This window comes from Schistosoma haematobium, chromosome 3 (assembly GCF_000699445.3).
Source record: "Schistosoma haematobium chromosome 3, whole genome shotgun sequence".
NCBI lineage: Eukaryota > Metazoa > Platyhelminthes > Trematoda > Strigeidida > Schistosomatidae > Schistosoma > Schistosoma haematobium.
In genome coordinates, this window is record NC_067198.1 from 22,425,614 (window position 1) to 22,440,409 (window position 14,796).

At 37.9% G+C, this 14,796-nt stretch overlaps 1 protein-coding gene across 2 annotated transcripts in view; it reads left to right on the top strand.

The window, feature by feature from the left end:
- Positions 1-449: 449 nt before the first annotated feature.
- Positions 450-14,796, top strand: part of MS3_00005261 (uncharacterized protein) — a 43,374-nt gene continuing 29,027 nt past the window's right edge. For both annotated transcript variants that reach the window (XM_051213289.1, XM_051213290.1), the window contains exons 1-12: positions 450-699; positions 730-954; positions 991-1,193; positions 1,641-1,922; positions 3,408-3,596; positions 3,708-3,980; positions 5,202-5,522; positions 5,644-5,835; positions 5,943-6,095; positions 6,298-6,591; positions 11,896-12,201; positions 13,438-13,867. In XM_051213289.1, the coding sequence (XP_051069253.1) occupies positions 510-699; positions 730-954; positions 991-1,193; positions 1,641-1,922; positions 3,408-3,596; positions 3,708-3,980; positions 5,202-5,522; positions 5,644-5,835; positions 5,943-6,095; positions 6,298-6,591; positions 11,896-12,201; positions 13,438-13,867 (3,058 nt within the window). In that variant the 5' untranslated portion in view covers positions 450-509. The remainder of the gene's footprint in view (positions 700-729; positions 955-990; positions 1,194-1,640; positions 1,923-3,407; positions 3,597-3,707; positions 3,981-5,201; positions 5,523-5,643; positions 5,836-5,942; positions 6,096-6,297; positions 6,592-11,895; positions 12,202-13,437; positions 13,868-14,796) is intronic.

Sequence of the window (14,796 nt, forward strand, 5' to 3'; positions counted from 1 at the left end):
TTTCCTCTTTTATCGATAATATACATAGGTTCTTGCCTGTAGGTATTGGTGATCCACAGCCACTAGACACGGAATCCTGTTTAGCGAAAGCTTCTTCTATTCCGTCCACAACCATTTGAACCACTTTAACTAGTTATTTTGATGCATCAGGTTTATCAGCAAGAGATAATTTTGCAGGTTCTTATAGACTGAAGATTTTGTAAGGGCTAGAAGACTTCTGGATTATTGGGGTGGCTTCCACCTAGGAATGAGTCGACACTAGTCAATTTCCATGACATGTGTCTCTTCCCTATATTAATGAATAATAGAAACATACAGTAATTTTAATAAGACAGCATTGTTATTTTAACCGTTTTATTCTATTTTTAGTCCGTATTTTAAAGATATTCGTGACTGTAAACAGTAATTTTCTCAGATTGTTTGTTTAAAGTTACAAGGTCTTTGATGCACTTATTGCCGTTTTTTCAAACATCCGTCAACTTCCCGTGGTTGACGTTGGTGGATCAACTATGTCGAATAGTGACTGTGCTGGTGCTCTGGTATTAGAAGATGGTTCTGTATTCAATGGCTTCTTGTATGGTGCTAAGATTCCCCAGTCTGGGGAAGTGGTTTTTCAGACAGGAATGGTGGGTTATGTAGAATCCTTGACCGACCCATCATACCATTCCCAACTACTGGTACTAACGTATCCATCTATCGGTAAGCCGCCTTAACGTTTTCATCTCTCAGGTAATTATGGTGTTCCATCACCGGACGATGTTGATGAATGCGGTTTGCCTAGGTGGTTTGAATCAAGACAAATATATGCTAAAGGGCTAATTGTTTCTGAATTGTGTGAAGAGTTTTCTCACTTTTCAGCAGTCAAGTCACTTAGTCATTGGTTATATGAAAGTGGTGTTACGTGTATAAGTGGAATCGATACGCGATCCCTAACTCTGAAGCTTAGACAACATGGTATTTTGATTTTTATTGGTCGCTTGATGTTTTTAGGTACGCTTCTGGGGAAAATTATTCCCCTTTCACTACGTCCAGAAACATTGGATTGGATTGACCCTGCTAAAAACAATCTAGTTTCAGAAGTAAGCAGAACTGATATCAAAGTTTTCAACCCTCATGGTGATGTTCATATCGCTGCACTAGATTGCGGCATGAAGTTCAATCAAATACGTTGTTTTGTTAAGAGAGGTGCAAAGGTAAGGCTGTATTACGTTTGTGTGGAAGCCTATACTTCTGTTCTGTATTGGGTTATTTTTTTTGAAGACATTTCATATTTTAAGGTGTTTTGACGTTAAATGATTTATTTTTAGCAACTGTAGAGATAATGTAGCTCACTTTTGTACGATGATGTCAACCCATTAAAATTGGGGGACGAAGGGTATTTAATAGTGCTCCACCAGCATTTTTCACACAATGACAACGTATATAAACCAACTAGTGATTACAGTGTTTGGTACGCACTGCTCAGTCAGTTTCTAGTTGTCCTAGTTCCTTTCATAGTTTTCATCAGATATTAGCATTTGTATTCAAAGCTGTTTCACTTAAAAAGTCTTTATATAACGTCAGATTCACTTAAAATTTCTGTTCCACATATTTTATCGTCCAACAGTATTTTGTAATATCTGTTCGATAATTTATTTTAGGTGACGGTTTTGCCCTGGTCAAGTGACTTGACTAAAACCGAAACAAATTATGATGCACTATTTATTAGTAATGGTCCTGGAGACCCTATTCAATGTAAGGGTATTATTGACCAAATTCGAGGATGGATGACCACAAAAAAACCTTTATTTGGCATTTGCTTAGGTCACCAGTTAGTTGCTTTAGCATGTGGCTTCAAAACATACAAAATGAAATACGGGAATAGGGGTCACAACCAACCTTGTGTTCACTTGCCCACTGGACGCTGTTTTATAACCAGTCAGGTAAGATAATTTTCAAATGTGTACAGTTTAATTTTATTGTTTTAGAAAGTCCTCTAGTTTAAGACATTCAGTGGTAAGGTAAAGTCCTACGGCAAATTATATCCTGCTTATCACATACTTCATTTATTGGTATTCTGATAAAAGTAGCCTTTCTACTCAATTGTTTAAGTGGTTTGTCCAGTTATCTAGTCTTATAGGAGGGTTCTCGTAAAAGTGCTGTTCTTGTCTTAAAAATTTTATAATGTTTGGACTTCATGAGCAGTTTTTCATCGACGGTTGGTATTGTATGGTACATTTACGGAATGGAATAGTTATAATAACCATAAAAACTGCCGAGTTTGTTGAGGCTGATCTGCACATACAAGGTATTCCTCGGTCAAGTTTTAATAAATGTTGCAGATAACGTTAAAATTATTCACCTTTTAAACTATATTTGCAAATTACCCATACCAATAAGATAAATTTATACATATGCTTAATACTTTAGTAAAAACAATCAGACTATTAGATACGCCAAAATTGCGCAATACGATTATACTGCAGAAAGACAACACTTAAAAATCATCTATATCTTGAAAATCCTATTTCATATCCCATCAACTTCACTGATAACTTACGTAAAATACTATGCAAACATACTGAACAGACAATGAAGGCCTTATGAGCTAACCTTCATCTTTATATATGCTTGACATAAAACCCGACTATTATAAGCTGACTTACTAACCTAAAATGCGATCAACTGACCAAGTAGCACATACTCTAACGGTCAAATAATGCTTTCATTGTACGAAGTAGAAGTCAGTTTTAGTTACAGTAGAATAGCGATATCCTACATAGTTTCCTCAACCACCACTGAATAACTATGTAAGTGCTAGACGTGGAATTCTGGTCTTAAACAACACAGATTTTTAGTAAATGTCAAACGAAGATAACGAGTGGTTCCTTGAGAATTTAAAGGTTATATGATACAAAGTTTATATCTTTCTGATTAACACATTTTGACTCAACTGAATCGTGTAAACAAAATAATTTTCAACCTGTATATATTTAAAGATGATAGCCAGACGAGTTACAAAGCGAAATTTCCATGAGTATTTCAATGACGTAAGTGACAAACTAAGTATTTCTGAGCGTTTTTTAGTTAGAAAAGAACCAATCCTGTCGTTAAAGCGATCGGGTATGGGCCAAGCGTAAAAATGTGGACGTAACTAGTTGAACATTAACCCTCGTAATACCTAGTATAAAAGTACTGGAGTTGGGTTATTCATGTTCCTTTGACGTCTCATTTCCAGTAGACGACTAGATATAAAACTATTGTACCCTACGGCTTTGAGTATACTAACTAGATTTAGTTAAATTAAATAATTATCTGGTTTCGGTTAGCCTTATAAAATATAGTGATGTCATTTTATCTTGTAGTATATTTATTATTCTTTTCATAGCTAAGCTTATTGGCGTTGAATTATTTTTTTGTTCCCAAAGAATCATGGATATGCAGTTGACACTAAAAATATTCCGGATGGCTGGTATGAATTGTTTCGGAATAAAAATGACCAGTCAAATGAAGGTCTTGCTCATTACATTTATCCATGGATGACTGTTCAGTTTCATCCTGAACATATGGCTGGACCAAGCGACCTGGAGTTTTTATTTGATGTTTTCCTAAATTACGTAAGTTAATTAGCCTAACATTTTGAAAAACGTATATGGTTTTAGCGATTCTGTTGTGTTTTCAACAGGACTACTGTTCAAGTTTATCGTCCTTTGCTTCACTTTTTGTAGATCCGATCATCCGGTGGACAGAGTCTAAGTGATCATCTAACGAGGCACATTTCCTATAACCAGGAGGAATTCGAAAGAGTGCTTTGCAGTAAAGACAATAAACCAAGAAAGGTTTTGCTTCTAGGTTCTGGCGGGTTGTCAATTGGTCAGGCTGGGGAATTTGATTATTCTGGTAGTCAGGCTCTTAAAGCCCTTCGAGAAGAAGGTGTTCAAACGTTACTAATCAATTCGAACATTGCAACTGTACAGACGACCGAAGGAATGGCTGATAAGGTAAGACTTCATGGAATAAGTTTTTATTCTCTTCTTCCAATGTGTTATTTGTTAGTTCCTTACATTCACACTAGCTCTGATGGTTTTGATTATTCTTATCCTAGTTTTATCTGATAGCTTCTGTGTGAACGATTCGGCACGTATTCAACATTTTACTTATTTTGTTTTTTATTTTTAACACATAGATATTGGTACAAGAAGGCACCAAATACATATGCGCCACACAAATCTCATTCGATATGTGTGAGGGCTAGGATACTGCCCGGGTGCCCAAACCGAAGCAGGTGGTTTTCTTAGGGGGCTACTCCCCGAGCCTTCGACCTGAAGGTCTGACCCACAAGGCAGTGGAGCATCGTGAGGAGATGCAGTCCCATGGTAGCCAGTGACCAACGATCGGTTCATACGCCATTTTTTCCCGCAGGATACTGGAGCCCATGTGCATCATTGGTTTGGAATCCGGTTAAAGCTCCAGACATTCGCTTTTCGTCCTCTCATTTTCGTAAACAACACCCCTGCCACGAGAAGGCAGTGAGTAGGACTTCCCTGGCAGAGGCTATATACGCGTGGCCATGTGAGAGCATTTCGAGAGGGACAGCGGACTCTCCCCACTCCCGGCCGTATCAGGGCATTTGGGGACACTCAACATTAACTGTAGCTGTGTAGTTGCAAAATGAGTTGTTTTGCTCAACTATTAAAATACCGACCATAATCACTCGTCTTGTAATTGTCTGTTATCTAAAGATATTAGTCAGTCGCTACTATGTCTAAAGTCAATTTTTATGCTAAGTCTTATCTCTCATCCTACATGTATTTGATAGGAAAGTTTTTTAAGACTGGAAGAGACTTGGCACCATGTTCTTGTATATTCATGAAAACCAGAATTGTTCATTCACACGTGTCTCTAATTTTGAGACGGTCTTCCCAATCAGCAGTAAAACTCCGTAGTAAAAATAGACGATGATCTGTTTTGATCTATTTTATGACGCTTTCATGAACAGAAAAATCACTTCGTAAGCAAGTGGAAAAGGATACTGACAAGAAAGTGTTGTGTGATGTTTTCCAAAAAGTTTCCGGTTTGTCGTGACCTATCAGTTATAGAAATATTGATGGTGAGCAGTAGGAATTTCGTTATATTACGTCGTTTCGTTGCCAATTTATACTTTTCTCAATTATAATTAAATAAAATCATAGCATGTTTTTTATTACCTTGAACCCTTGCAGATATTTTTACTTCCAATCGCCCCAGATTCTGTTGCCCGCGTTATAAAAGCTGAGCGTCCGGATGGTCTTCTGATAGCTTTCGGTGGCCAAACTAGCTTGTCGTGTGGTCTCGCTTTGACAAAAGTTAGATCAAGTTCTTTAATTTCGGATCTTAAAGGTGAAGATTCAGGGGCATCAAATGTGTTGGATTTATATAATTGTCGAATTTTGGGTACTTCCATATCTGCCGTTGAAATAACAGAAGATAGAGAACTATTTGCAATAGCTATGCGGGCTATAGGAGAAAAAGTTGCTCCAGCAAATGCAGCAACCTCTGTACAGGTGTGTCAGTGTTTTTATGTTCTCATCAGTTTGAATCATTCTTTTTGAGTAAAATAAACACCAAAACATATGTTTGATTTATTAGTTAACAAGGACTGATTATCATCTATAATATTTGTAGGATGCGGTCAAAGTTGCAAATGATCTTGGTTATCCTGTACTTGTACGTGCAGCCTTCGCATTAGGAGGAATGGGGTCAGGGTTTGCTGAAAACGCTACTGAACTAGAACGACTGGCTGGTAAAGCTTTGGCTCAGACGACTCAAATTTTCATCGACAAATCCTTAAAGGGGTGGAAAGAAGTTGAGTATGAGGTTAGTTTTTATTAAAATATTACTAATCATACTGTAATATCAGTAAACTTATACTGAGTTACATCCTCTCCTACTGTATGATATTATAACTAACATTTTTTATTTAGGTTATACGTGATGCTTACGACAACTGTATTACAGTCTGTAATATGGAAAATGTCGATCCTGTAGGCATTCATACTGGGGAATCTATTGTTGTATCACCAAGTCAAACACTCTCGAATGTTGAGTATTATATGCTACGGTCTGTTGCAATTAAAGTAAGTCTTCTTTTATTAGTCCTTAACCCATTATGCTAATAAGCTTCACCATAGTTTAATTGATATTCTTTGTCATGAGACCTTAGTTCTTCTTTGTGTTATTATTCTATGATTCACGATTGGTTCACATATCTCTTAGTTGTAGTTATCAATAATACCATTTATGTAATTTGCTTGTACATATTTCGATTTTCAATTTTAGGTTGCTCGTCATCTGCGGATTGTTGGTGAATGCAATATCCAGTTTGCGTTAGACCCACATTCTTTGAACTATTACATCATTGAAGTAAATGCCCGACTGTCTAGAAGCTCTGCACTCGCTAGTAAAGCCACTGGTTATCCTATAGCCTATATAGCTGCTAAACTTAGCCTGGGTAGGAGTCTCCCAGAACTTACAAACAGTGTAACTGGTGATCACACCACAGCATGTTTCGAACCTAGTTTGGATTACTGTGTTGTGAAAGTTCCTCGCTGGGATTTAGCAAAGTTTTCCAGGGTAAGTTCAATTATTATCTTCGTGACTGTTGTTAATTCGTAATAAGCAAATAATTTTTTCCATTCTTATTTCTGAAGAATCGCTATTTTAGCTGCTGTTCTCCAAGTTTTTCGATTTTCTGAACTCCGATTTAAAATTATTTAGTTTTGAATGAAAACAACATTCACTTATCAATAAATATTATTAGCAGTCCTCATAAAAAGGTATGACACTACCTGTTAATATAAACTTAAAATAGTTAATTTAAAAAAAAATTTTGTACTTAACATTTTGTTCATTAAAAATCATACATTTCCTATAAACGTATCGTCTGTATAATGAATAGGTAGAAAGCTATTTGGAAATGTACATAAACGTCTTAGATACATTATGCTGCAAGTGGTGTAACGGATTACTGAATAATTGTTTAGTGACCATTTCTTTTGATGAGTAGTCTGAAATGATGTATTGTTTTTATACCCTGTTCTTTTGAACAAGTTTAGGCTTCTGTCTCTTGTTAGCTAGTAGGGAAGAAGATAATAGGAAGCGATCTCGTTCATTATCACTGATTTCACAGTTATAAATTATCAGCTTAGTGCACAGATTTGTCAATCTTCTTTGACTGATAACTTCTATCATACACTTGCTGAAAATATTAAATATATATAAACCCGATACTTAGTTCGGCGTTTGGCTTCTCTCATCACTAAATTATTCCCTGGTACGGCGGAAGATGGGGAGAGTCAGCTCTCCCTCTCGAAATACTCTCACATGGCCACGCGTATACAACCTATCTCAGAGAAGTCCTATTCACTGCCTTCTTGTAGCGGGAATGCTGTTTACGAAATTCAGAGGACGAAAAGCGAATGTCCGGCGCTTTAACCGGGTTAGTGTACATGGAGAGTCCACCTAGGAGTTGAAAAACCCTGATTTCAAACAAATGGTGCACATGAGCTCCAGTATCCTGAAGGAACAAATGTCGTATGAACCAATCGTTGGTCACCGGCTACCATGGGACTGCATCTCCTTACGTTGCTCCACTCTCTTGTGGATTAGACCTTTACAACGAAGGTTTCGGGTGCAGCTCCTTAAGAAAACCACCTGCTTCGGTCTGGGCACCCGGGCAGTATCACAGCCCCTACACAAATGACGATTAGTAGTGGAAATACTATTCTTGCTTCGATTCAAATTCATTTGATAACATTCACTTTTATTTTTTCTATATACTACGTCTATTCTCTTCTTTTCTCACTTTCTGTCTTCTTATTTTTAAACTTATACAGCAGCTCATCTATGCTGTAAACCCTGTCCTATCTAAACGATCTCGAGTCACTGACTGGTCAAAAGTTGGATGCTACCACCGACTACGAATACCATTCAAACTGGCTTACCTCAACGTCCTCACACTAATGCAGATCGGACAACAGATAGGGTTGGCTATGTCTTTAGAAAGCCTTGATATTGACGTCTCTTGTCTATCCGAAACCCGTATTCAAGACACTAGTGAAGTACTGCATATTCACTATCCATCTGTCACTTCGAAAAGCGTGTTTCATGTGCGTTTATCCGGGGACCTTGTAGTATCTTCGTCGGGTTTTGCTGGCGTTGGTGTCGCACTAAGCGCTAGAGCTGAGGTAGCACTGATCGATTGGATCACCATTAACAGTCGCCTATGTGCTGTTAGATTAAAAAGTTCTATCAAAGTGTGAAGAAATCGATGTGAGTAACGGTGTCTTTTCGTCATCGCCGCATATGCTCCGATAGATGGCAGCCCGGATATGATCAAGTATGAGTCGTACTACCAATTAAGTGTTCGTTTACACAAAGTGCGTTCTACAGATATTATGGTACTAGCCGGAAACTTGAATGTTCAAGTCGGCGCCTAGGTACAGAAGAGAACTGTTTAGGTGGTCGATGGGGTCTTGTTGGTCGCAGGTCAGGTAACGGTGACCGTCTACTGCAACTGTGCGCACATATAACCTGTTTAGGCTTAGCACTAACTACCGGGACAGTCGTCGCCGATGTGCCACCTGATGTCCTCCCTTTGCATCTCAAGCCTGGACTCAGATTTATCACATCGCGATCAGCTACCACTGGCTTGGTTGTGTACAATACTGCCGCTCCTCTTGGAGTACCTGTCTGGAATGTCATCATGCCCTTGTTTGAACCAATCTTACCTTAGTGGCCAACAAATCCATCGTCCTAAACGGATTGATGTCAGTAAATTGGTCGCAGCTCCTGCTGCAACTAAATATCAAACCGAGCTAGCTGAAATCCCACCAAAATGTATGAATGAGCCTTGGTTGCAGTCAGTCAGCTACAACGTAGGACCAGGCACATATATGCATCGGTCCAAGTTGCCATACCTGACTAGCACAGCAAGATGAACACCGGATTCACAGAAGTAGTCAACTCAATGGTAGTAATGTATTGAAAAAGATTGCGTATAGGGATATATTACAGGAAGAACGAATTAGTTGGTATGAAGTAATTTTAATCTCACAGTTTGAGGGAGGATAAAGAGTGTATACACCTACACCATTGTGGTCGATTCTGAGCCATGTCACTCAGAGTCTTCAACCATTGATTACGATAGTCACGTGGACCCCAACCAAGTAGTCTGCATCTACCAACATGACTAAGACTAGAAGTTAGTGATTCCAAGGACTGATGACACGTTTTGGTTTGGCCACCTCTAAGTTTCTTCCAACCATCCCCAACACTAGTCAGCATTGCGCGTCGTGGTAATTGTGTTCAGGCATACGTAACACGTGGCCCAACTATCTCAGTCGATGAAGATTCACAACCTCAACAACTCATTTACAATCATTCCCTAATACCCTGAATATAACCTCACTATTACTTACCCGATGATCCCAGTAGATGCGAGCAATATTTCTAAGACATTTGTGATAAAAGACTAGCAAGTTACGAGAATCTTCTACTTTTAATGACCACGTTTCGCAGCCTTAAAGTGAAAAAGGACGAACTGCTGATCAATATACTCGTCCCTTAATTGATAGATGGATATCTCGCCTTCTCCATAGGTGACGTAAGTTGGCAAAAGTCAGACGAGCTCTTCGAATCCGTGCAGAGATTTCGTTGGACACCAACCCATTGGGGCTGATCAGACCTCCGAGAAACGTGAAGTTGTCGACGCGTTCGACTACTTCACTCCCTATCCTTAGTTCAGCTTTTGACGCAGGTCCAGTCCTGAATCAATCGCATGACGCCATGAAAATCACTAGTAAAGTCGTTTGCGACTTCGCGAAACGTCCTACTTATAAGCGCTGTGTTTCTTCAGGCTCATTGAAGCCCGTCGGTCTACTCTGGGTGACCGCGAATTTGACCATAAAAAGCGATTTTTACGTTATGAAATTAGGCAAAGCTTGCGTAAGGACTGAGATGTCTGGTGGTCGGAGCGTGCTAATGAGCTGGAAGCAGCAGCTGCATCTGGTAACTGCTGGAAGCTCTTCCAAGTCATTCGAGTCACTGGCAGCAAGAAGTCTGATGTGAGCGTAATAATCTGTGAAAATTACGAGATAACAATTAACAGCATCCGTAGACGTCTTGGATTCTGGGCAGTTCTTCGAAGAGCAGTTCAACTGGTCTGCTACGCTGGCAACGTCGTCAGTCTGTCCTGCCTTCCATAACCCGTCAAGATTGACCGACTTAACAAGGCGGAAGTCCGCAAGGAATTCCAACTCTTGAACTGCTACAAACCACCAGGCCCAGATGACTTACCTCCGGTCTCTTTCAAAGATGGTGGTGACTTTCTGGTTAAGGAACTGATTGGGTTGTTTAGAAAGGTTTTACAGTTAGAGAGTGTTCCAGCATCATGGGATGAGTTGATAGTTGTTCGTATCTTTAAAAAGGGTTCACGTCGTTCCTGTAACAACTATCGGGGGATAAGTCTACTTCCGATTGCGTCCAAACTATTTGCTTCAGTCATAATTCGTAGATTGTTCTAAACCTGAGAAAAATTGACTTGTGAGGAGCAGGCTGGTTTTCGTTCTGGTCGAGGATGTATTGATCATATTTTCACCCTCCGCCAAATGTTAGAACACCGTCATACTTATCAAAGGCCAACAATCGTAGTGTTTCTTGGCATCAGGGCTGCCTTCGATTCGTTGAACAGGACTGTTCTCTGGGATTGCCTATTGAAGAGGGGTGTGCCCGAGAAGTTTATTTACATATTAAAGGCCCTATATACAAACACCTCAGGCAGGGTGAGGGCATACAACCACCTCCATTGTTCCATTCGAGCAGTGGGGCTAGACAGGGTTGCCCAATCTCACCATTCCTTTACAACTTAGCCACCGATGACTTTCTGGGGACAGTTCTGATAGATGTAGGTAGTGGTAGTGTGGATCTGTTGCCTGGAGAAAGACTTCTCGACCTTGAGTATGTAGATTATACTGTCTTACTGTGCGATGATACCCAAGCCCATGCAAACTGCATCTAATCAGTTGGCGATTAGTGTCCGTCGGTATAATATGTGCTTTGCAGCTTCGAAATGTAACGTACTTTTACAAGACTGTCAAGACCCTGATCATGCACTCACCTATTTAGTGAGCGGATAGAAGTAGTCAGGAATTTCTTGTATCTGTGTAGCTGCATAAGTACTGGTGGTGGCGTGAGTAACAAGATCAATTCACGCACAGTGAAAGCCAGAGTGGCTTATGTCCTGCTGTAATTTCTTTTAACTATCTTCTTTAACTGGAAGAATTCTTTCTGGTTGTACCTTTAGTAACTGAACTACTCCTCCCACCATTATTATTTCACTATCACACACTAATTTCTGTTCGTTATTGTTCTCCTTTTTCTTATACCCACTTCACATTCTCATTGTTATTGTGTGGCGCATATGTATTTGTTGCCCCTTTGTACCAATATTTATGTGTTGAAATGAATAAATAAAATAATTAACTTATAATCACCTTCAGAATATTGTTTGGTATTATGTTTTTTGATGTAAACTCAATGGCTTGAAGTATTTAAGATGACCAATAGTTCTAATAATTGTTACACATATTAAACAAGTTCGACATATTCGTAGTAGTGAAAATAAACATTCTATTGCTCAAAGTTTAATTTTTCAGTGGTAATTGAATATTCTGGGATAGAGGGGATCAATGAATAAACCAGAGTATTTGAATAAGGTTGTATTCTTAAAACGTCTCACAAGTGTTAATTTGCTGTTGTTTCGTACTGTTCACAAGTACATCTGAGACAAAACTGCTAGCAGCTGTGTTGAATTGAGTAGTTGTTAGGAATGTACAGACGGATTTTCACAAAAGACATGTTTTAAAAATTTATATCAAGGTGAGTCGCAAAATTGGCAGTTCCATGAAAAGTGTTGGTGAAGTAATGGCGATAGCACGCTGTTTTGAAGAGGCCTTACAAAAATCTCTTAGAATGACGAACGAAAGTGTCTCTGGATTTGATGGCTCATTCGAAGTTCCTGATGAAGATGATTTATCTGATCCTACAGATGTACGAATCTACAAATTATCTGCAGCACTACGATCTGGCTGGTCAGTCGAACGTCTTCACGCGCTTACTTCCATAGATCCATGGTTTCTCTATCGTATGCGCTCCATTGTTAACTGTGCGAAAGAGTTGGAATCGGTAAGATTAATATCATTTAGTTGTTGATATTTAATAATATTTTAGTGCACTAAATTTTTATGTTAACCATAGAGAGTAGCATTGAAACAATGGATATTTTCGCATAGCTTTTTGCCGCACTAAAAGTTTACGTAGTATCACTCAAATAAAACCATTTGTAAATAAATATATTTGTAATATCCCAATGAGTAGAAAAATTAGATTTTCTGACGTTTCGTGACTTAGTGTAAGCCACTTCAGAATTTTTCTACTCATTGGGATATGACAAATATATTATTTATTTATGACAATCTACCCAATGCTCAACTTATTCGAAATTATCAAATCAAACCCTAGTAATGATACCTATAAAGCCATTTGTTTGTATATACTGTCTAAAATGATTGAAATTGCTATAACTTATTTATCCCTTAGTGGTTTATTAAAATAAACATACTTGTTCTCTCCAGTCAGTGCAAGACTACTTCTGAGATTACTATCGTTTTACTAATACATTTACATCATGAGTAGAAATTTTTAACTCATAATAAAACCGATTTAGTACCGATAAATCCATCACATCTAGTGGTTCAAAGTTCAAAATTATACTTAAACACTCAGATAAAATCAATCAATTATTATTCTGTTTTCTGACGTATCTAACTTTTTGGTAATATATTGGATTCATTATATGTATTATAATTTATTTTAACTGTAAGTATACATTTCCTAGGTATGTACAATAACTAATTGGTTCATCTATCACATTTACACCAAGCTTCCTGTCGTTTCATGGCAACACAGTACACTTGATTTAGTAGTGAAGATATGTAAACACTCACTTCGTGAATGCTCAAATAAGTTAGGGTTGCGTAGTACTATTTTTATGTTTGTCTAGTCATTTAATTGTAACATCCGAACTCAGTAAAGCGTATGCATAAAATAAACTGTCTGTCAAACTTTATGATATTAGTTTTGTTTTGAAGTTTTGTGGCAAAAATTAGATCACTGTGAATCAAGCTAAAATATACCAACCGATTTGTCGTTCTTTCAGTAATGTAATCATACGTTTTTATCGTACTTTTACTAAATCGACATCCTATTACTTTATAAACCATAAAATGTTAAGTTATACTCAATTTAACAGAAATTTTGAAGGTTCAGTTGAAATAATAATTATTTGCTTTTTTTATCAACACGATAAATAAACCTATGTCTCGTATTTGACTTGAGATTCCTATAACCTTTAACTTTTAGCTACATGACGGAGCTCTCCCAAATGCTATGAAGTTATTAGAATGTATACCAACAACCGTTCCAGACATGAGCTCCTTTCATACTTTAGTGCGACATGCTGAAAAAGTGATGATTGCTAAAAGGCTTGGTTTCAGTGATATCCAGTTAGCTCGTGCTTTACGTTCGACTTCAGTCATGGTTCGTTGGTTTCGTAAACACCTTAACTTAAAGCCACTGATCCGCTTAGTCGACACTGTGGCAGGAGAGTGGCCTGCAACTACAAATTATCTTTACACAACTTATGCAGATATTCCATTAGGAAATATTCAACTTTTACTCAAATCCTTCCACGACGGTCAAACAGAAACTTTAGTATCACAGGAAATGATAGACTTACTATTAAAGTGCATGACTGTGACCAAAATTCATGATGTCTCACCTGAGCAAAAATGTAAGTTTATATAACCTATTCCTTAGTCGATTTTTATATGCTGAAAATCCCATTCTAATGATGTTGATTGTGTGCAATGATTTATTATATTTCATTGATAAAAATACAGAACCAATAATAATAGTGTTTTCTTTGTTTCCAGGCCAATACACCTAATGTAAATTTTAGCTCCTATCTAAAGTTTTCCAACATTATTTATTTTCAAATCACAGTGAATAGTTTCAATATTCCTACCCTGACATCGAATGTTTTCATATTATCACTACGTGTGTTTAGAGCATTTTGTCTGCTTGTTATTTATAAACACCTAAATATTAAACCTATGTTTTTGAAAAGATGTACCACATGATTGTTCAATATTTGATATGTTTCAACTTTTACACCTGGTGAAGCACAGGGTTCCCACCATGATCCTCCAACTAATTCTCTCCTGGGCCATCCTTTCCTGTTGTTTCCAATTGCTATTCATTCCTTTGATATCTGGTTCCAATTCCCACAGCAATCTCTTTCTTGGTCTCCTTCGTTTCCTTTCTTCTTCTTCTTCTTCTTCAGAAGTTCATATGTTGGGGCTTGCCTTGTGATGCAGTTTGGTGATTTCTGCAATGTACATCCTACCAGTCTCTAGCGTCTTCTCCTAATTTCCCCTTCGAAAGTAAGTTGATTTGTTCTCTGTCATCGTAGGTTGTTACTGATTGTATCCGATCAATGGTTCGCGAGTATCTTGCGTAGACATCTCTTTACAAATAAATGTACCTTTATGATGATGGTTGCAGTAGTTCTCCAAGTTGCATTTGCGTACAATAGAACTGTCTTGACGTTTGTATTGAAGATTCTTTGATTCTGGCTGATAGTTGTTTTGAGTCCCGTATTTTCTTTAAACGTGAGAATGTTGTGTTTGCTTCATTAATGCGTGCCTTAACATCTGTATC